Source organism: Myxine glutinosa, chromosome 11, assembly GCF_964187855.1.
Source record: "Myxine glutinosa chromosome 11, kmMyxGlut1.1, whole genome shotgun sequence".
NCBI lineage: Eukaryota > Metazoa > Chordata > Myxini > Myxiniformes > Myxinidae > Myxine > Myxine glutinosa.
In genome coordinates, this window is record NC_136271.1 from 35582135 (window position 1) to 35606216 (window position 24082).

The following is a 24082-nucleotide window of genomic DNA, read 5'->3' on the forward strand; positions in this document are numbered from 1 at the left end:
CAGTGTACAGCTGTGTAGAAGAGAAGGACCTCATGGTCAGCATCCATGTCTTTGCAGAGTTCTTTGAATAGACGAGTGTTGAGTGCCCCAGCCTTCACGTAATTCACAATTTTGATCACAGAATCGAGCCCTTCCCGCAGAGGGGCAGGAAGCGTCTTACTGGCGAGAGCATATCGGTGGATCATGCAGTGGATGCCCTTAGCTTGGGGAGCCAGCCCCTTCACTCTTGTCTGGAATCCTGACTTCGATCCTAGCATAGCTGATGCTGCGTCCGTACAAACCCCGCACACGTTTCCCCATTGCAGACCTTCGGTATGAAAAAAGGTAGAGACCTTTTCCATGACGTCAACAGCTTTTGTAGTGGTTTCAAGTGCACTACAAAGAGGAATTCTTCTTTGATGTCGTCTGAATGAATGTACCTCACGAAGACAAGCAACCCGAGAACATGAACTCACATCCGTTGATTCGTCAAGTTGAAAGGAGAACAACGGAGAATCTTTGATTTCATCCAAAACCTGCTCTTTCACATCCATAGACATATGAGAAATATGTCTCTGAAGAGTATTATTCGACAAAGACACTTGCTGCATCTTCTTCGTGCTGGCTTCCCCGTGAATGAGCTTCACCATCTTCAACATGCAGGGTTTGATAAGTGTCTCTCCAATGGTGTGAGGCTTTTTGTGTTTGGCAATTTCCAACGCAACTTCATATGAGGCCTCCACTGCTGCTGCACTATGTTGCTGAAAAGACCCACTAGCATCGAGCTTTTGACGTTTGAGAAGAAGCTCATGGCGTTTGAAGAACTCCAAATCCTTCTCTGTGTGTTCCGGATGCTTTGTCTCTAGGTGACGCTTGAGTTTCGAAGGTTTCATCGACTCCACACTCAGGACAACATGGCACAAGACGCATTGTGGTTTCTCGACGCTGTTGTTGGCGAGTGCTGTGGTGAAGCCAATGTTGAGGTAATCTTCCGGGTATTTGCGCCTTTTAGCCATTGCTTCAGATCTGTAAATACAAAAACCCGGAAATAGACTATGTTCATCTCATATCGGCAACACATCGAAAAGAGCGAGCGAAAACTATAGCCAACTCCACCGGCACAACATTATGTTGTATGTTCTAGGTATCAGCGAAATGAAAGTTTTGGTAATGTTCTCTTCTCCCAAGGCTACCAAGTTCTCCCAAGGCTTCTCGACCCCCCAGCCCACCCTCCGCGACCCCCTGGGAGGTCACGACCCACAGGTTGGGAACCCCTGCACTAGATGAAGTGGTCTCTGAATTGAACATTAGCCATGGTTCAGCACACCATATCATTCACAACGTGCTTGGGTTCTGCAAAGTCTCTGTAAGGTGGGTGTCTAGACAACTCGCACCCGAACTGAAAGAACGGCGAGTGGACGCATGTGAAGAACGTCTGCGACGTTACGAAACAGAAGGCGATGCTTTCTTACAGCGCGTAGTGACTGGGGATGAAAGCTGGGTCCACTACTTTCGGTCAGAAACAAAGAGGGCAAGCAAAGGGTGGTGCCATTCAAATTAAACGAAGCCCAAAAAAATCCGCACACAGCCGTCCGCTGGAAAAGTGATGCTGACGCTCTTCTGGGATAGCCGAGGCCCACTTGTGGAGCATTACATGCTCAGAGGGACCACAGTCACCAGTGCATCATATTGCGACCTCCTTAAAAAATATCTGAAACCAGCAATCAGATCAATGAACGGATGCTGAACGGATCCCACCAGCAGTCCTCAAACCTGCGGAAAGTAACTCACACGAAACGGATTTAAAATGTACAAAAAGAAACGGGTTTTATTAAAAGAAATGCCGGTAACAAAGAAACGCACGATCAAATAATTTCCTAAATTGGGACATCCCCACAAACAGACTTGAAACACGGACACAGGCAAAGATAACTGAAAAGAATGTGTATGTGGTTGCACTTAACTATGATCACTGGTGGGGTCTCGTCAGAGGTTGTCAAGGTTGTTGGCGGGGACCGCTCACTCGTTGGTGGGAACCGCTCGCTCCCGCGTTGCGAGGCCTCAGTACGCCCTCGTTCACAAGGCCGCGCCCACTGGCGCGAAGCAGGCCATCCACGCAAATCGAACGGGCCGCGTGCAGCTCGCTCCTTCAGCCGGGCTTGTCCCCGGTGGGAAGCTGCAGCCCTTGGTCCGCGGCCCTGCCCTTTTCCTCTGCACGTCCACCAGTGGTGTCTCCGAACACGGCCGATCCAATCGCTTCCTTGAGCCCGTGGTCCAAGCACGATCGTTCGCTTTATTGTCCAGAACGAGAGAGACAAATTCTGACTGCCGTGATCCAGACCAGACGCAGAGAGCATAGAGAAGCGAAGAGGGCGGAGAGAGAGAGAGCGAAGCGAAGAGAACAGAAGAGAAGAGAGTGAAAATGTCCGCTAGCACGTTCTTTTATCACCCAAGCTCTGACGTCATTTGTCCTTCCTTATCCAACCAGTCCGTGCCAACTCGCCTGCTCCAGAACGTTCTCGCTGACGTCATCCTTCCACCAATCCTGAGTGCCTCGCACTCCCTCTAACTAATCACTGCTCTTGAGGGCGTGACCCCACGGACCTGCCTGCTCTGTGTGCCTCCCAAGTCGGGGTTGTCAGCAGTGGGGCTCAATGTACTGGTTTCCAGGAGGTTTTATTATTAATTAGTGCCATTAAATGTGCGATTCTAGCTCTACGTGTCTATGGTGCGGTGCCAAAAGAGACAAAGGGATAGATATAGAGGTAACGACGTACAAGGGATAATTTTATCCATAATCCCTGAGCTAATTAGCACAAGAGCCACCCTTCGTATGGCCACACGTAACACTTCATGCGAACACACGACCTACCGGATCCCTACTTATTACATGGTGGTTCTTCTTCTTTGTGACAATCGGACCATGCTAATTTATGCAAATTTACCTGAACTAAAGTAATCACTGCCTACCCCCTACACACGTAACAAAAAAAAATATCTCCTGAACAGTGAAAGATAGGAGGAAACCTCTGAAACAAAAAATGTCGGGACGGGCCCCGGGAAGGTTATAGGCGAGGTGACGAGGCCGCCTCGGCCGGGCTGGGCCCATTTCGCAATAAATCTTCTTCTTTCAAAATTCTCTTGAAGTACAACTTATGCACTTAATAGGAATATCTGACTGATTCCAACACATGCTTTCAAAATTCTCTCTCGCAGGGCCCGACAGAAGAAAGAACAAGGAATCTTTGAGAACTAACTGAGACTGGGCTTGCGTCAGACCTATGTACAGAAGATTAAATTCATTCAAAAAAGAACCCGGGCAACGCCGGGTGCATTCAGCTAGTATATTTATATTTATATTTATATTTATATATATTTATATTTATATATATTTATATTGATACGGTTTTGAGATTTGTACATATAACATCATTAAAGGTTAAAGGTTTGCCCCCCATAGTTAGTCCACAAGCAACACGTAGGCCCACTTAGTGTATTAGTTATGTCATAGTATGCGTAAGAGTAGGCCATTTCCCTGGTAACATCTGCGTTGTGTAAAGAAATGAGCTTAGGTCCCTTTCATCTTTGCGCCACCCCCCAATTACATCAGTGGGCATAATTGATCCCGCGCCCCATTTGGCATCCCTCAATTTGTTACGCTTTGGCTACCCGCAGTTTGTTACGCTATGGCTGCCAGCAGCGTTTGCTGCCCTTTGTTTGCTCGAACTAGCCCAGTGATACGAGGTAGGCCTGAAAAGAGGGAGGAGCGCGGTGTCGGGGTGTGGCATAGTCGAGGAGCATGTCGGAGGCGATGACGGTAAGGGCCATCAGCCAACCAGGGCTCCGAGGACATGGCGTGATAGGGCGTGGTGAAGAACGTCTGGTGAGTTCCAGAGGGTTCCAAGGGCGTGGCAATAAAACCCTTTGCGCGAGGCCCCCACCTCAGTTGAGATGAGAATGGAGAGGCAGGCACTCGAGTTGGAGTTGAGATGAGAAGGGATGCGCGGTGTTGAATTGAGTTGAGAAGGGAGAGGACTCGTTACCAGGACTCGGAGAACTCGCATGAAAGGACTTGCACGAGAGAGAGCCCTTGATTGAAAAGCGCATTGTTAGCGCCTATTCGCTTATTACGTATGCGGCCGCAGCCGCCAGTGTAACCGCCAGAGCCCAGCCCTACCGTTCGCCCCGTAATTATCCCGTGCATGCCAACGACATGCTGAGAGCTCCTGCCATCTGTACGAGTCATCTACTTCGTGGTGCGAGCTGGGGACCGGAGGGAGAGCTGCCCGGACGCCATTCATGGACGTGCCGACCTGTTCGTCTGCAAACCCCGTGTGAGTGTGTCTGAGTGTGAACGGGCCCGTTTGTCCAGGGAATAAGAATAAGACTGTTTAAGGACTGCACTGTGTCTTCTTCTGCTGAACCATTGTACATAGTGTGAATAAATTCTTGTTATTCCTTTTCTTCCAAATTCGACTGTTTCTGTGATTTCCATCATTGGGTAAGCGTGGCACGATTAAGAACCGCTTGGATCGGGGTCTAGTCATTGATAACGGCTCTGGTCACGGGTTCGCTACCGCTCGGCGTATCCACCAGCACCCGTGATTCGGGCGGGGCTTATTTCCTCGTTTCTGGGCAGCGCGGGTAATTAGGTAATAGTGAATTCTTAGTCCTAAAACCCTATTTCGCGCTGTCCGGGAAGGACGTCATCGGTCCCGGGTCCCGTCAGCTTGTCAAAGACAAGGGGACCAATCCCCCCTTGGTAAGGGGAAAACGCTGGCGCCGAGATCCGCAACAATATATATTTACATATTTATATATTGTTACGGATATGGAGTATGGCTCTCCCCTTAGCAAGAGGTGGTTAGCCCCTTGTCTTGTTAAGCTGACCGTCTCCGCTCCTGGTACTTGTAACGCTCTTCTGTGGGATGGAACGGACCAGGGTTATGGGTCCAGGATTTATCCCGAATACCTTTATCCGTCCCTCCGCAGAACAGGGATACAAGTACCGCTCGAACCCCGGTTTTAGATGGACTAGTTGCCGAGCGGTTTTTAGCAACCCGAAGTTCGAGCCATTTATCAAGGACTAACCCGATCCTGAGCGTTGGCCAAATCGTGCCACGTATATCAATAGGTAAAAGACAAAGACGATCGGATGAAAATGAAGAAGACAAAGGTAGGAAGAACAGGTATTTATTAATTATTTACACAAAACCCAAAGAAGAAGAAGAACGAAGTAATTTGCAGGGAAGAGGAAGAAGCAGATACACAGGGAAAATCCTTATATAAACTTAACTTATAGCCCAGACAACACAGAGGACAGACGACGGGCAGACTCACACGAATGGGGAATTGCAGGTTGGATTGGCTGGAGGGAGAGAAGGGTTGGTGCAGGACGGTAGGCTGGAGGTGAGCGGCCGCCGACTCCACCGCAATCTGGTCCACAGAACGGGCGACAGGGAGGTCTGAGGATCGCGGCACGTCGAGGTTCGCGTGCCCGCACTTGTTGTTGTCTGCAGCCTTGTAGGTTTGCGCGTCTCCGCCTCATGCGTCTCCGAAGCTCTCAGCAGGACCGCCACCTGCGCAAGCACTTCCCTCAAAAACTCTCTTGCAGACTGCTTGCCACAGAACTCCTCAACTGAGGTGGGGGCTCCGCACAACGGGTTATATAGCGCCACACACTGGAAATGTTTCTTGGTCACGCCTCTCAAGCCATACCCCTGATCTCTGGTTGGTCGTTCGGGGGCTCCACCCTTGATGACGATGGGCGGGCCACGCCCTTCTTCCGCGAGTTAGAGCACATGGCAATGGCGGCGATGCAGTTGGCAATGGCGGCGATGCAGTTGGCAATGGAGGCAATGCAGTTGGCAATGGAGGCAATGCAGTTGGTAAAAGGGCTCTATCTTATTTCATTTGGTGCAGCGCAAGGTCAACTAGTGGAGACACAGCCTTAACTGATACACATAATAAAGAAATAACTATAGAGAGGTTCTATGGTTTTCTACATGTGTGTGATGGCCTAACTAAAGGACGACCTTTGATCTTTACATGAATGGAGGTATTTACAAGAATCATTACATTATTTACAATGGGGGTATATTTACAATGAATTACATATTTATATATATTCACATATTTATATATTTATATATATTTATATATTTATATATATATATATATAAATACGTATATATATATATATATATATATATATATATCACTTACAGGTGTGATGTAACACTTACAGGTGTGAATATATATATATATATATGTATGTATATATATTTAATATACATACACTATATGGTCAAAAGTATGTGGACACCCGAACATCACACCTGTAAGTGCTCGTTGAACATCTCATTCCAAAATCATGGCCATCATTATGGAGTTGGTCCCCCCTTTGCTGCTATAACAGCCTCCACTTTTCTGGGAAGGCTTTACACTAGATGTTGGAACATTGCTGTGGGGATTTGATTCCATTCAGCCACAAGGGCATTAGTAAGGTCGGGCACTGATGTTGGGCAATTAGGCCTGGCTTGCAGTCGGCGTTCCAATTCATCCCAAAGGTGTTCGATGGGGTTGAGGTCAGGGTTCTGTGCAGACCAGTCAAGTTCTTCCACACCGATCTTTAAAACTATTTCTTTATGGACTTCGCTTTGTGCACGGGGGCATTGTCATGCTGAAACAGGAAAGGGCCTTCCCCAAATTGTTGCCTCAAAGTTGGAAGCACACAATCGTCTAGAATGTCATTGTATGCTGTGGCGTTAAGATTTCCCTTCACTGGAACAAAGGGCCAAGCCCGAACCATGAAAAACAGCCCCAGACCATTATTCCTCCTCCACCAAACTCTACAGTTGGCACTATGCATTCGGGCAGGTAGCGTTCTCCTGGCATCCGCTAAACCCAGATTTGTCCGTCGGACTGCCAGATGGTGAAGCGTAATTCATCACTCCAGAGAACGCGTTTCCACTGCTCCAGAGTCCAATGGCGGCAAGCTTGACGCCATTCCAGTCGATGCATGGCATTGCGCATGGTGATCTTGGACATGTGTGCAGCTGCTCGGCCTTGGAAACACATTTCATGAAGCTCCCGATGACGAACAGTTGCTGCGCTCATGTTGCTTCCAGAGGCAGTTTGGAACTCGGTAGTGAGTGTTGCACCTGAGGACAGACGATTTTTACACGCTATGCGCTTCAGCACTCGGCAGTCCCGTTATGTGAGCTTGTGTGGCATACCACTTCGTGGCTGAGCTGTTGTTGCTCCTAGACATTTCCACTTCACAATAACAGCACTTACAGTTGACCGGGGCAGCTCTAGCAGGGCAGAGATTTGACGAACTGACTTGTTGGAAGGTGGCTTCCTCTGGTGGTGCCACATTGAAAGTCACTGAGCTCTTCAGTATGGCCCATTCTACTGCCAATGTTTGTCTATGGAGATTGCATGGCTGTGTGCTTGATTATGTATATACCTGTCAGCAACGGGTGTGGCTGAAACAGCCGAATCCACTAATTAGAAGGGGTGTCAGCATACTTTTGGCCTTGTCGTGTATATATGTGTTGCCTTATTCTTTCTAAACTCTGGAAGCTTCCGGAAAGTAACATCAAAGTGGCTGTCGACTACACATTACTTTAACATTAAAAATCTGGTGTTGGCATAACAGTTAAGGTGGCTGGCTTAAGATCCCAGGGTCTTGATTTCAAGCCCCTGTCGTGCCGTTGAATGATCACCAGGCGGATCGACTCAGCTTGTCATCGTTCTGAGGTTGGTGGCACTGCTGCAACCCCAAAAAATGATGCAGCCAAGCAGCCACAGGCTGCATACAAACATGTAAATAAATAAACTTTAACTGTACATTAAACTTAAAAGTTGCATATACAAATTGAGTGATTTCTTCTATTACAGATTCTGATTCTTCAAGTTATTTATTCCCTGACAGGCAGGACAAGGACTCCACATATTGTCTTTGTCTGGCCCAGTAATAGCAATAACCTGTTCAACCCAGCTTTTTTCTGACTCAATTGGAATGCATGCACAGTAAGTAAGAGAAGATCGTTTCTTCTTAACCATTGGCACAACCAATTTGAACACGGGGTTTCCTGTCTCCTGATCAAATCTGCTTTTTTAAAATGGTCGCACATTCATGGCCATTTTCTGTTTGTTTTTTTAGTCTCTTCATTAACTTAGTTCCCAATCTATAATGATTGTAGCATCAGCCTAAACTTTTGGGCTTGTAGTGCAGCACATGTTTGGCTGCAACAGAAACCAAAGGGAAATTATATCTCCCAACACATCTGTGGCACAGGCCTTTGCCTAGTACTGCCATCACTGGCACTTGAGGGCTCAACGGCTCATCTTTAACTGGAAACGTGGCAAAAATAATATTCCGCAGCTGTATTTTGTGTTCAAAGGAAACGCTGAGCTGTAATAGAATCTTCTTTAAGTTTAGCTGCCGACCAAAGAAGATGAGCATTTGTCTTTCATTTTCATAAGCTGAACTTTAGCCGGGTTGTTTGATTTTTACCACAAATGATACCCTCAAAGGAGCAATTTGAACTTTGAAGTCACCCACACGATTACCAAACATTATTCGCTGAATGATAATGATGTTTCATTCCAGCGTGTCCTGCTAGTCAAGGCGGTCACTATAGAAAACGAGTCTTTTTAAGGACTAGAGTCTATCTGAATCAGGGAAAAAACGAGGACAAATTTTCTTAATCAAAGTTGATAGAGCTATGATAACCGTAGTGAGAAAATACGGTGAGGCGACGTTTCAGGGTGATCCCTTCTTCAAAGCAAAAGAGGGCTCACACCCAAAATGACGCTTCTCTAGCTTTGAAGGAGACCTGAAACAAAGCTTCATATTTGGATTCTCGTGCCAGTTAGCATACCTGCCAACATTTGTTTGAGAAAATTTTCAGTCACTCTGTGCTTAAATGCCTTCACATGGTACCCTGTCAATGGGTGCTATCATCCTTCTGGTGTCATAGTTTTGACATGTCAGGAGAACGTAGACCAGCGCTCCCAACAACCTTTTCACAGCCGCCAAAGCCACGTTTCAGGCCGCTGACCACTGCCACCAGACACCTTTCTATTTCATTTGGTGGAGGGGTGTCCCATTTAGGATTGAATCCTGTGGAGCATACCCCTTGATTTCTGTCATTGAATGATCGTCACCTGGCAGGAGATTGTTTGCTGAAGCCTTGCGCCGCAGAGCATACGATATGTCTGAATGATGACCACGGAGCCCCCTACTGGCTGATTAAGAAACCTGCTCTGTGGTCCAACAGCTGCCGCTTTTTCCACGACTAATATCGCTTCACATGTTAATCTCTCGACCGCAGCAGGAATGCATCATGATTCTGACCTCCGCAGAAGATGAAGCTCTGAACGACTGTCATAGCAAGCGCACACAAGGTCTACCATCTTCCTACTTCGTTCTCCCCCACCTGGAATCTTTCCTTTAACAACGGCACTACACCCACCCCCAGTTGTGGTCCACTACCTCTCTGTCACTTTATCTCAACCAGCAACCTTTCCCACCATTCTCTTTTCCCCTCAGCTCTGGTTTGGTCTATTGGATAACTGCACAACTATTGGAGAACTAGAATGAAAGGACATTATTTCCTTATTGGAAAAATACCAGACTGGGTGGGCCATTGCAATATAATGTCCGCATTATATGGGTTGAGAAACAGAGCAGTCGCATGAAATATATAGCAGGCCGCAAATATGCAAGGTGTATAACAGACTTGGCTTAAGGTGGTGGAAGAAGAAATGCGTGCAAGGGGGTTAACAAGGAGAGCTGCAGAAAATAGGGCAAAATGGAGAAGATTGTCATGGGGACCGCAAGGCTAACCCCCGCTCTAGCAGGGAAAATGGCCTTTAAATACCTGTTGTTGTTGTTGTCCTGTTGTATAACAGTACATCATAAGGCGGTCTTTTTGTGAGTAAATGGAGACCGAGGAAGATATTTTTCCATTACGTATGTTACACTTTGAGCTTCTTGTACACGTTCAGCTCGGAAGATTTTTTTTAAAATCGTCTAATGACGTTGAGAAAAAGGTTGAAGCTTCCGTCAAAAGGTTCAGGTAATTGGCCAATTGGTCGATGGACCTTGTCCAAAGAACCATTGCTACAAATCGATAGTTAAGTGAATTAATGTGTACATTATTTGAGGTCTTGACCTGTACTAGTTTATTATGTGATAATTAACAAGAATCATTGGTCCATAAAAATTATGACCATTGTCTGCTGGGATAAATTAATTGGTCTGTAGGTTGAATTTTATTGGCCTATCTTAGGCTTGATTGGAATGTGCATTAGGAGCGAGTGCAGAAGGTGACTTGGGGGACAGACCTGGCTTCAGTGGAAGCTGAGCTCCACAATCACCGTGCTCTCACTGCGGGAATCGAGCAGTTTGCTGACAAGGTGGACGAGGCGATTCAACTCGAGGTAAGATGAACACTCTTCCTTTCCTGTGAAATGTTTGAATGTGATAACGTTTGTGTTGTAGTTTCAAACGCGTTCATTTTTTTACATTTGCATCACAGGATTGAACTAAAAACATGCTGACTGTGTCTTTGGATGTAAGCAAACTGAGAGCCACCATCTTGTCTCGTGAATTTCCTTTAAAGACCTTCAGTTTTCATCCTGAAAGACACTGGCAGCTTTATACATCCTGAAAATGAAGAGAAATAATAAAGCTTCTTGAATATTTTAAAAGCCAGAGTAATGCACAAACTTCAATGTGGAAAATGACCATTCCAGCAAAATGCTCTCTTGTGATTTCTAGGCCTCGATTTCAAGTTCTGTAAAAGGGCAGTATGCTGCTTGTCTGGAGAACATCAGCCTGAAATATAACGAACTGATGGTGAGGCCCTCCTTGTAATAGCTCAATGGTGATGTGACATGCTTGGTAAAAGCTTTCCTGTTGGTCATCTGCACATCAACTTCCCTATACATGTAGATCTCTGCTAAACTTGGGTGCTGCACTCTTTGTATGAGCTTGGCATGAAGTTGATGGTTTTCATACTACTTTAAAGATTAAGGAGAGAGAGGGGAGGGAGGGGGTGGGGGACTTTAAGTTGGAAGTGGTCATCCCATCTTAATTGAACGTTCCAATGCACACCCTGAGTACAACCACCAGGTTTCAGCACATTTCTTCCCACAAACAGACACGTATGTTTCAATGTATTTTCCCCTGCATCTATCATAACTATACTTTTCATCATCATACTAAAATATATAATTTGGTGTCTGTCGGTCTGATGATTTTGGACCGCGATGCATTCGGTCATTACTTATCCAATCTCAACCAAACTTGGCAGGGAGACTAAAGGTCACATGATGGATGTTGTAGTGATTTAACTTCCACCCCACCGCAAGGGGGTTTCCCCCACCAAGGGGGTTGTGTGTTGAGGTGTATATCTGTGTTAAGATAGCTTTATCGTGCCATTTTTCCAAAGCTGCTTCTAATAACAAAAGTAATAACCACACAAAATATAATAACATAATATTAATACTAATCATATCGTCTCCCAAAAGGGTTTTTCCTCCTTCAACAAACGCCACGTCAATGTGTATGAACAGCTTATCGTGCCGTTTCGTGGGAGCACCTCCTTCCAGAAGTAAAGATATTATAAACCACAAACATGTTTAATTACCTTTTTAAACAGTCGCAGCTGCTGTTTAACACTAAACTGAAAGGGAGAAAACCCGGGGTGTGTTCAGTTACCAAGCAGCTAACTGGCGCTCGCCAAGCCAGCTGTTCCTTATCAATGGTTTTGAATGGAGTTCTTGCTTGAATACTTAAACCACTTGGGGAGCTCTCTACAAGAATTTTGGTAAATGAACACATCTCTGATGTTTGTGAGGCCCGACCCGAGATCTACTCTAATTTATATACTCCAGAGAGGAATGACCCTTCCTGCTGCTCCCTTAGGGAACAGGTATACTCGTATTATTAAAAAGAGAATTTTCGAATTTGGGAATAATTTGTGGAACTTCCAGGAGTTTTATTTATTTCTTTTTTGATAACATCCAGTTTTTAAGTTATTCTGTCCAGTGGTGTGGGAGTGCATTAACAGTACATGCAAAACAACCAAACACACACACACACACACACACACACACACACAAGTTGAATTATATTTGGTATGAGATGACCCCTCCTATAGTATTGTCGCGTGAATGCCCTCGGTTAATACCGTGGGCTCGCGGATGGCCAAACTAACTTTAATGGAGGCGATGATCAATTACGCATTTTGACTATGCAAGCACGGGAGGAAGAAGGAAGAGGAAGAAGCGGCAAGCTCTTACCTATAGCGATCTTACCGGCAGTCTTCAACCCTGCAAATTAATCTCACACGAACATGGGGGTAAAATGTACAAAAATAATCGATTTATTATGCGGAACCCGAGAACAACAGACGTGACGGCAAATAACTATGGTTCCTAAACCGGGATCCCACACACCTCACTTCAGCAACAGCACAGGGGAAGGAATTAAATGAAAGAATCGTCGTGTTGTGTTCTGTGGTGCGTATTATCTGTCTGGGTGTGTGATGTCGGTCAGGCTCCGTCCATCTCCGATGTTGGCACAAAGCAGGCCTCCATCTGCCTCGTTCACGCTTTGCTAGGCCCCGAGCCACCTGCTCGCCCCGGTCTCATCTGCTCAGCAGCTCGCCCACTCGTCGGTCGCACGCGAGGTCCCATTTGCTCGTAGCACCAAGCCTCGCTCGTACGCTCGCACCAGGAGAATTGACGGCGCTCCAACGTCCGTCGTCAAGCAGGCAAATTTGCAGATGACACAGGAAGAAAAATCCAAACGGAATGAAAAGCAAGGGCAGGAGGAAGGTCTGGGAAGGGCAGAAACCAGAGAGAGAGAGAGAGAGAGAGAGAGAGAGATAGAGAGATAGAGAGAGATAGAGAGAGAGAGAAAGAGAAAGAGAAAGAGAAAGAGAAAGAGAAAGAATGAGAGAAAGAATGAGAGAAAATGCCGGCCAGCGAGTCGTCTTGGCACTTGCGGTCTCTCGTCAGCTCTCCTTCTCTCCACCAACCAGTCCCTCACTTCTTTGTGGTCTTTCCCGCCTTCTCACGTCACTGGCCCTTGCCCTCTAATCAACGACCTGCTTTTAAGTCGTGGTTTTGCGCCTTCCGCACTGATTGGCCGAATGTTCGCGCCTTCCGCACTGATTGGCCGAGGTGTCCATGGTCGGTGGCCAATCAGTGTGCCACTTCCTTCCACCTTTCTTTCACCAATCAGTGGCCAGCTTCTTACCCCAGCCAATCACACGTTCCCTGGGCATGGCTCCAGACTGCCTTGCACGATGTTTGTTGCTGTGTCAGCTGGTGATGTGGCTGGCTGCAGCCCCATCGGCGGTGCCCCAATCTGGCTTCCTGCCTGTTCTTCCATGTAAGTCTTATTGTGGTGGAGGGGAATTAATTAATGTGTGGTGCGCTAATGGGCCTATCCAAGTGTCTATAGTGAAGGAGCTGCGCTCCAACGCGAGTCGAAATAATTGACGCGACCAGAGACGGAATTCGTCCAAGTTGCTTTATTGAAACAAAACAGCTCAGGTATTCTGACAAAAGCCCGTTTATCGGGCAGAAATATATATACACATTTATGTCGGGAAGTTTGCCCGGCAAAAGCTATACCGGGCATGCCCGGGTGTCAAGGGCGAGCCTTGGAAAGGCGAGTCTGGACCTGCCCGGGCGTGTTTGGCTGCGGCCTGGCAAGTCGAGGCTGGGCGTGCCCGGGCGCTCTGGACGAGCACTGGAAAGGCGAGAGCGGGCATGCCCGGACGCTCTGGGCGAGCCCTGGAAAGGCGATAGCGGGCATGCCCGGACGCTCTGGGCGAGCCCTGGAAAGGCGAGAGCGGGCATGCCCGGGAAAGACGAGACCGGGCGTGCCCGGGAGGTTCGGGCGTGCCCGGGAACAGTGAGTCCGGGCATGCCCGGGAGAGGCGCGTCTGGCCGTGTTCTGGCCGGTGCAAGGCGATTGTGTGCATCCAGCGGTAACCGCTACAATAGGATGTATTGCCATAAGGGACACTGGGTTGCTCACAGAGGGAACGACACACAAGGGAATTTTACCCATAATCCCTGTACTAATTAGCATGCCCTACCCCCTCGTGGCGGGGACAAAGATACAAGCTTAATCCGACATTCGGGCTGCACACAGAACTTGTTACAGGTGAGGTTCCCTATCACGACAGTCGAGCACCTACCTATACAGATCTACCTGGATCTATATATGCCCATACCCACCGACATAACAGTATGTAATGACTTTGACATCTTGGTTTAGCAGATCATCCACTTTGTTCAAGCGATAAAAAGGAGAAATGAAATGTTGAAAATAAATTGATTTTCCATGCAAAGACTTCCTTCATTGCATTCCTTCATGATATGCCTTTCCCCCTGATTTCTGCCTTAATTCATGTTTGAATGCATTGTTAGAGCACCGCACAGGATCTCCTGGAGCACCTGGAGAGCCTGCAGAATTTTGTGAGCCGTGCCACTAGCCAACTCATCTGGCTAAATCAGCGTGAGGAAGAGGAACTTGCGTATGATTGGAGTGATCAAAATCTCCATCACCTCTCTACCAAAAAAGATCTACATTCGGTAAGTTGCTCATACGAGGACTTGACTTCCAATTAGATGTTTTAAAATGGTGGACCTGCTGAACGAAAGAAATGTACATTAAAAGTATTCTTGGAAAGGCTGGTTGATTCTTTTGGTTTGAAATTAAAAAAAAGTTTGAAAAATCAAAATGGGTTTGATTCTGTTCAGGGCAATAAATTATCGAGCAATAAATATCGGGGTTTGTCTTTTAAAATTGTAAGCATGATCACCCTACTTTTTCATCGAGCATACTTGATGCTTTTTTTATTTATTCTTCTTGTCATGTTATTATAAATAAAAAAAATTCAAATTCCATTATATTTAACACTCTTTTTGGGGTTTTTTTCTCCTCCAACTTATCAAGGAATAAAAAGGATATTTGATGCAGGAGGAGACCATTCGGCCCATCATGCCTGCACTACACCAACACCATATTAAACGACAATGGCACTCGGTAGAGCGCATACCTCTGCCAGGCTGATCCCACTGATAGGCCGGATCTGGATTCGGACCTGAACCAAAATCTAATTGGATTGTTCTTGCCACCTTTCCAACTCGTCCACCTAATTTTGTCATAACTTCTCCACAACGTTTTGAGATTTTGTGCAATGTATCAGTTTAGCCCTATCGTTCAATGCTGAAGAGTCACTAAAATAATTTATCTGATCCGGATTCGGATCTTCATAAAAATCTAATCATTTCCTCCTTGTCACATATTCAACCTCTCCACCAAATTTTGTCTGAATCCACAAATTTTGAATCCACGTCCACAATTTTTGAGATATCCTGTTCACAAACAGATAAATAGAGAGACCTCTGTCCACCATAGGTAAGGAGGTAATAAACTCGTCAAGCTAATGACGTAGAGTAATACTCGAGCACTAATCATGCATTCACCTTTTGATGAGACTTTCTCACTGACATAACAATCACAACATATCTATACAACCACCCGTCCAAATGCAAACTACCTACAACTCATGCCGATATACCTGTGCTCCTCTATCCCAAATGCTTATTGGTACCTATTGAAATCCGTTTCAAACTTTTATACTGTTTCTGCTGTCACCACCTCGAATTCCAGAGAGGCCATTTCATGCATTAACTACTCTCTGATTGAAAGATCCCTGCCCTACTACTGTCATCATTGTTCTTCTTTTCTCTCAGCTAATGACCTCTGATCCTGTCTATTCTGCTAAAAAAAAAAAAAAAAAAAAACTCTTCTGCACTTATTATATCTATTATAATCCTTCAAAAAATACCCATAATTATTTATAACATCTCAAACAAATCTCCTCCTTTCGAACATATAACGTATCTCCTTCAGCTGCTCCTCATAGCTTAGTCTATCTTGGCCTGGAATCAATTTAGTAGCCAAATGCTGTACCCTCTATATGGCACCTATGTCATACTCATAGTTATCAACAATGCGAGAAGAAAAGGAGTTAGGATGGAAAGGATCCGTGGCCTGATGGGGGGACGGTGGGTTTTTGAGGGGACCGGGAAGGGAGTGGGTGCCCCTCCTCCCACGGTAGAGAATTTTTGTAATTTTAACCTTAAATTGGACAATTAATTCTAAGTCTCTTTATACAAAATAAAAGTAAAATTATCATGCTTTCCTGATGATTTTAAGTTTTTATTTATTTATTTATTTATTTTAACTCCTGAATATGTTTTGAACTTTACATTGCATCACATATTGTTATGGCACCGGAGTTCAGGGGGTTCCTCGGACTTGCTCCCTGATCTCTGGACCTGAGGCCACCAAGTCACGCACAATCCGCGGCCCGATGGGTTGTTAAGTAACCGCAGATGTCTGTTGGGATAATCAGGCATAACAGGGTCCTCTCACCTTTATGACATGTTACCTGTTGGTGACCTAACGACCTCAGCTGAGGACCACACCCTCAGCATTCACCCAGCTTCCAACTACGATTACCACGATGTCTGAGCAAAACATTAGTGAATGCTGGCTAAACACTACCGAAGCAAAACATTGGGGCAGCACTCCTGTTTATCCAGTACGTACACACCATGTTGGATCGATGGACGAAAGGACGAGAACGAAGCAGATGGAAAATGTGCAGCTATTATTTATTTACAAAGCAATGGTGAATAGCATTTTATTTACAGCTCTTTATTCACCAAGCCAAATCAAATGCCATTTATATACAGCAAATGCAAGCAAAGTCAAAAGACACAAAAGAGCAGACTTATCCTAGCATGTATTCTTATCCAATGTTAACACACACAGAGACAAGGTACCTGCATTCATTCCATGAAGAAGAAGAAGAAAAGAATAATAGAAAGAGGTAGTTTGGAGTACGACTCCTCATTTACCTCACCAAAATAGGTGGGGTTGGGTCGAGCCAAATAATATAGGTGGGGCGCGGGGGTGGGGGGAGGGGTTAATGATGTTTTGATATGAGGGCGATGGAGTGTGAATGCGGTGACAGGAATATGTGGTGGTGCCATGTGGCACGCTAGTGTCTCTGTGGTGTCACTGTGCCTTCGCCTTTCGTCCACTTGCCTCTCTCTGGACTGTCATGTATACAGACGTTTACAGACTTCATTGCACACCTCAAAAAACTGTCACATCTGTGTGAGTTTGGGGACACGATCGATGACATGTTTCGTGATTTGCTGGTGGTTGGCATGTCCGATGACCGCACTCGTAGACGCCTGCTTGCTGAGAGAAGACTGACGTTCCAAAATGCCAGAGACACCGCCATTTCCATGGAAAGTGCTGAACGCAACGCTACAAGCATCGGTGCCACTCGCTCATCTGGTACCAGCCCTGCTGTGAATCGGTTGGATCATGTTCAGCCACAACGTTGGAACAAGGCTCCTCGTCAGAAGCCAGTGCAGTCTCAAACCCACAACAACTGTTTTCGGTGCAACGGAAAGCACCCTCCGGAGACGTGTCGGTTCAAAGATGCCACCTGCTATTTCTGTTCGAAAACTGGCCATATTGCTCCAGCTTGCATCACTCGCAAATCGGGAAAAGGAAAAGCTGCTGACAAGATTCATCAGTTTATCGGTTCGGAGGAACCCGAGCTTGACCAGGTGAGCTCTGTTTCCGACAACTCAGAATCGTATGACCTGCTTCATATTGATTCTCACCATAGGCGGGACCCTCTTCTTGCCAATGTTGTCGTCAACAATCGACCATTGCAAATGGAGGTCGACACTGGTGCGGCCGTCTCGCTCATCAGCCATGCTGTTTTCACAAACCTGTGGAGTGATGCTGACCGACCCCATCTGAAACCTACTACCTATGGACTCTCCACCTATACAGGTGAGAAGATTGTTCCCTGCGGTACATGTGATGTCACGGTGGGCTACGATAACCGTGAGTTTCACCTACCCCTGATCGTCATTCCTGGAAAGGGCCCTTCCTTACTCGGCAGGAACTGGTTGAGCATAATTCGACTGAAGTGGGAAAGCATTCATCAACTCCGGGCAGCCAACGTTTCTCCTACCGCAGCATACACACTCAAAAATGTGCTGGATACGTACCCGGATGTCTTCAAGGATGAGCTTGGAACCTTGAAAGGACATACGGCTAAACTCAGGGTTGACCGGGATGCCAATCCTATATTTTGCAGGGCTCGCCCAGTCCCTTTCGCCCTGCGTGAGCGGATTGACAAGGAACTGGATCATCTTGAAAATCTGGGGATCATCGAGCAAATCCAGTATGCCGAATGGGCGGCGCCCATCGTTCCGGTCATAAAATCGGACCAGTCCATCCGCATATGTGGAGATTATAAAATGACCGTGAACAGGTGTTCTTCATTGGATAAATATCCAATCCCGAGGATCGAAGACCTCTATGCTCGTCTCACGGGAGGCAAGACTTTTACGAAACTCGATCTCAAATCCGCCTATCTACAGCTCTGCTTGGACGAGAATTCGAAACAGTATCTTACCATCAACATGCATCGTGGGTTGTATAGGTACCACCGACTTAGTTTTGGAGTGAAATCTGCACCTGGAATTTATCAGCGTGTCATGGACAGTTTGTTTGCCGCCGAACGCAACGTCGTTTGTTACCAGGATGATATTCTGGTTACTGGTCGTACGGACGCGGAACATCTACAGAACCTGGAGAGAGTTCTGAAGAAGATTTCGGACTCCGGCCTACGTTTGCGTCGAGACAAGTGCAAGTTTATGGTGCCATCAGTCACGTACCTGGGTCATACGATTGATGCCGAGGGTCTACACCCGACAGATGAGAAAGTCCGAGCTATCAAGGATGCTCCTTCTCCACGAGATGTGACCGAATTGAAGTCATACCTCGGTTTGCTTCAGTTCTATGGTCGTTACATCCCGAATGTGACCGACGTTTTGGGCCCCCTTTATCGGCTTTTGAGGAAAGGAGTCTCCTGGAGCTGGGGGTCTACTGAACAATCAGCATTCCAGACCTCTAAGGATCTGCTCAAATCGTCCAATGTTCTCGTTCATTTTGATCCAGAGAAGGATCTTGTGCTGACATGCGATGCCTGTCGGTATGGAGTGGGGAGTGTATTATCGCACGTGATGCCTGATGGTACGGAAAGACCGGTTGCATTTGCATCCAGAACGTTGTCCCCGGCAGAGAAAAACTATTCCCAACTTGACAAGGAAGGATTGGGAATCGTTTTCGGCGTCGGCAAATTTTGCCAGTACCTTCTTGGACATCATTTCACGATTCGCACTGATCACAAGCCGCTGATCAGTCTGTTTGGTCCAACTAAGGCGACATCTGACACACTACCGCCCAGGATCATCCGCTGGTCCCTGTTTCTCGCTGCTTATGACTACACCATATGTTATAAGCCCGGTTCGTCTATCACAAATGCAGATGCCATGAGTCGGTTACCCCTTCCAGAATCCGTTGATGATTCGCCTACACCAGGATCCATTATCGCACTGATGGATCATCTGGAAGATTGTGCTGTCGATTCCGGCCAGATCCGCACTCATACTCGACGAGACCCCGTTCTGTCCAGAACTGTCCAGGCTGTACAGCTTGGATGGCATTTGCTACCTGAGGGTGACCCAGATTTTGCGGCTTTTAAAGCACGTAAAAACGAACTCAGCGTGGAAAATGGTTGCCTACTCTGGGGATGTCGTGTTGTGATCCCGAAAAATCTGCGTTCCAGGGTCATGGATGAAATCCATGACTGTCACCCCGGGATTGTGAAGATGAAGTCACTCGCCAGAAACTATGTGTGGTGGCCGAATCTTGATGCTGATATCGAACATCATGTTCGACATTGTTACCCCTGCCAGAGCACCCGGAATACACCTGCGAAAGCGCCACTGCATCCCTGGGAATGGCCCAGCGAACCGTGGCATCGCCTACATCTCGATTATGCCGGGCCTATTAACGGCAGCATGATTCTAATAATTACGGACGCGCACACAAAATGGATTGATGCCTATGTGACGCGTGGTACTACGTCAGCCATTGTCATCGAAAGACTCAGACGCTGTTTCGCCACTCATGGTCTGCCCAGGATGATCGTGAGTGATAACGGTTCGTGTTTTTCCAGTACCGAGTTTGCCAAGTTCACACGTCGGAACGGCATCAAACATAAGTTTGTCAGCCCACATCACCAGGCTTCAAATGGCTTGGCCGAACGATCCGTGGGAATCATCAAATCCGGATTGCAGAAACTTCAGGAGGGAACCCTGGAAACAAAGCTGTCTTGTCTCCTGTTCAAATACTGCATCACGCCACAATCAACAACCGGTGCAGCTCCGTCTGAGTTATTGATGAAACGACACTTGAGATCGACACTTGACAATCTCAAACCAGACATATCATCAAATGTTTATCAGAGCCAGCTTAATCAAAAGTTGGTGCACGATAAGACGTCCAACAGTCGATGTATCAACATTGGAGATCCAGTGTTTGCCCGAAATTTTGGTGCAGGTGCGACGTGGCTACCGGGAGACATCATCGAGAAGCCAGGTCCACTGTCCAGTGTGATTCGCCTGCAGGACGGCCGCGAAATTCGTCGACATCAGGACCACATAACCTACCGTCACTGTGAGTCGATGGAGCCTGTAGCATCGTCAGTCAGGACAACAGTTCGACCCGCCACTGCCGGAGATCGGCGTGGCCGCTCCAGCCGGCTCGGATGCCCCGAAAACCTCTGCAAACGCTACACCCTTCGTGGAGACCAAAGGAATCACCTCGGACTCTGTATCCACTGGTACACCGCGACCCAAAGGAATCACCTCGGACTCTGTATCCACTGGTACACCGCGACGCTCAATGCGTGAGAGAAAAGCACCCGACCGGTTGAATCTTTGAAAATGTTTTTTTTTCACGTTGACACATGTTCTATTTTCACGTATTTTCATTATTCTCATAACCGTTTGCACACATATTTTCACATGGTTTGGAAATGTTGCTTTTGAAATGTCAATTCTGGAAATCTAGCACGTATTGCTCTTGGTAATTTTGGACTTAAAGGGGAGGATGTCATGTATGCAGTGCAAATGTTCACCATTGTATCCCTACACCGGGACCGGGTTGTATCCCTACGCCAGAGCTCGGATGGCGCTGCTGTGAATCGGGCCTTGATCGGCAGAGTGAATAAACGCGTACGACAATTGATCGCAGTTTGTCGAGATACTTTACATGGACCCAGTGTAGCTTGTCCTGGACCAACACTGCCCAGCATAGCTTGTTCCGGTGGGCGAACCTTCGAGCAGGTCGCACTCGTAATGAGGTGTCCCTGACGTACACACAATGGCCATGAGCCAAGCCATGCCCTAAGTCCCAGATCCGCTGCACACACAAACGTGTTTCAGATCAGTGCAGCCTTTTCCCATTGGTGCACGTCCAGCAAGAGGCAGATCCTGCAATGCAGCTGGTGGAAAATCCCATCTTCCTGAGGAGGCTTTCAACAAAGCCCCCGCCCGCCCCTCCCCTCCCCTCTGCGAAGTGGTGGAGGAAAGCCTCTGCCTCTCCCCTTTGCACGCGATTGGTCCTTTGTACAGTACGTATATCAAGCGACTCATCACTCAGCTTCATGGACAGTACGTAGCATGTTTGAAAAGCTTTCAGGCCCCCTGTACAGTACTTGGCGTGCTTCAAAGGTCTGGCCTTCATGCTGTCAACCATTTGACATGTTTGAAAATGCATTGTCCTGCTTGATGAATGTAAAGGTGCAGGGCAGTAAGATGGCCTATCTGGAGGATTATTACTAATAAAATTAATTGTTACTTGTGTGGGGCTCGATTGCCGGCACGAGTTTAGACGGAGGTTAATCTTACTATAATTCACCAAATGTCCGTCTGTCTGTCTGTCTGTCCGTTCTAAGGTACTACAAAAACGGCTGAACCTATCGCAATGATATTTTGGGTGGGTAATCATGGGACCCCTTGGAGTAAAATAGGCTATGTTGTTTTTTCCAATTTTCCAATTTTCCAGTTTTTCCAAACACGATAGAATAATATTTACCGATATGAACAGTGATGTGGCTTTTGTTGAAATTATACGTACCAGGAGAGAGTAGATCGACTCCTGACGAACTCTTCCTATATAAACGTGCGGCTCTGAAGTAACACGGCAGCGTGTGCAAAGCGACTGAGAAACGGGTGTAGCGGCCGCTTCCGTGTTACAGATTCGGCGCGCACTCTTCACACATAAACGTGCGCCTGAGAAAGACGTGTAGCGGCCACTTCCGTTTTGCAGAATTCAATCTTTTTTTCAAAATTGCCGCCATGTACTGTTTAGATTTTGATGATTTGCGTGTGATATGATTTAACGGATGTTTATATGAATCGTTTGAAATAAAAAAAAGCCTTCAATTTCTGATATTTTGCCTTTTCATTTGGGCCTCCCAATTGAAGCTCCGTCCATATGGCGGGTACCGTTGCTCGTTGTCTATAATGAAAGAGTGAAGTGTCGGATGAATAGATGGATTTAAAGTGAGAACGAACCGATCATGGATTCAGATAACGAATTGATTGAGGATTGTTGGAATGAACCAATTGGGGATTGAAAGAAAGAGATAGTTGGAAATGGGGAGACATCACACTGGAATACATGGACTATTCTAACAACAATGCATGCTCCCATTCCCGGACCCTTAGACAAGGGGCAAAGGTCTGTCTTTACACAGACTAAGAAATACCCATCTCGGTGTGCATGTGACTCGTGCACACGACTCGTGCACACGACTAATACAGCCCAGATGCGGTTCTCATTGGTACAATGTTTTGCTCTGAGTTATATCATGTCAGCCAACCAATGAGAAACGTCCTACATTTTGCGGGTTAATAATGCTTGTGAATAGGACAGAATTTCTCATTTGCTGCCGGGTACGTTGAATAGTAGTTGTCGCCAATCAAATGCAATGAAATAACGTACGGATGAAGGAGTCCGGACTCCAGCAGAATACGGATAAAAGCATGGCAAGGCACAAACTCGTCCGAGAAGATGTTTATTCGTAAAACCAACTCGGGAACACTAAAAAGCCCGCTTATCGGGCTGCCTTATAAAGCAAAACCAAAAACCGAAACCGAAAGCCACACCTCTCAAGCGAGGCGTGCTTCGGTGGTCACGTGATCCACAGGTGTAGCTCATTATACCCGCACGCGTGGCACGCTTTGGCGGTCACGTGACCAGCCACTCTGGCGCCGTGGATCCCCGCCGGTGACGTCACTGGCTGGAGCAAAGAGATTCTGATGCCGGTCTTGCTTGGGGGACCCATGGGTTGCTACACACGCCCCCCCAGAATGGACTTGGTCCAGGGAGGTCAACCTGAGGGGGGTCCGGATGACCCGACCGAAACGACCCCTGGCCGGTCGCGCGGGGGGGGGGGGGCCGGTGTGGTGGTGGATGGTCGGACGGGGGGTGTAGTGGACGGGGGGCGGCCGCGCCGCGGTGGCAGAGCCAGCCGTGGCGGCTGGCCGACGTCCATGTGGGCCGGTTTGAGGCGGCCCAGCGAGATCCGGTCCGTCCGGCCGCCGATGCTGACGATGAAGGACTTGTTGTCCCGGCGTAGGACCCAGAAGGGTCCGTCCTAAGGTGGCCGGAGCGGCCCCCGGTGCGTGTCGTGGCGCACAAAGACGTACTCCGCCGTGCGGAGTGCTGGGGGGACGTAGGAGTGGGGGTCGCCGTGGCGGGACGTTGGCACCGGGGCGAAACGTTGGGCGGCCTCCTGAAAGTCCGTGCGCTGGCGCGCGGCGGACCAGGGGCTGGTGGCGTCGGGCACGAACTCGCCCGGGATGCGGAGAGTCTGGCCGTACACCAGCTCGGCGGTGGACGCCTGGAGGTCCTCCTTGGGGGCCGTGCGGAGGCCCAAAAGGACCCACGGGAGCCGGTCGGCCCACCCGTCGTCCTGGAGGCCGGCCATGAGTGCGGCCTTCATGGAGCGGTGAAACCGCTCACACAACGCGTTGGCTTGGGGGTGGTAGGCCGTGGTGCGGTGCAGTGCGACTCCCAACGAGCGGGCGACCGCGCCCCAAA

At 47.5% G+C, this 24082-nt stretch overlaps 1 protein-coding gene across 1 annotated transcript in view; it reads left to right on the forward strand.

Annotated features, from left to right (window-relative positions):
* LOC137436568 (uncharacterized) overlaps positions 1–24082 on the forward strand; it is a 159179-nt gene that overhangs the window by 40891 nt on the left and 94206 nt on the right. The window contains exons 4-6 of the mRNA XM_078786260.1: positions 10306–10434; positions 10775–10852; positions 14446–14610. Of these exons, the coding sequence (XP_078642386.1) occupies positions 10306–10434; positions 10775–10852; positions 14446–14610 (372 nt within the window). The remainder of the gene's footprint in view (positions 1–10305; positions 10435–10774; positions 10853–14445; positions 14611–24082) is intronic.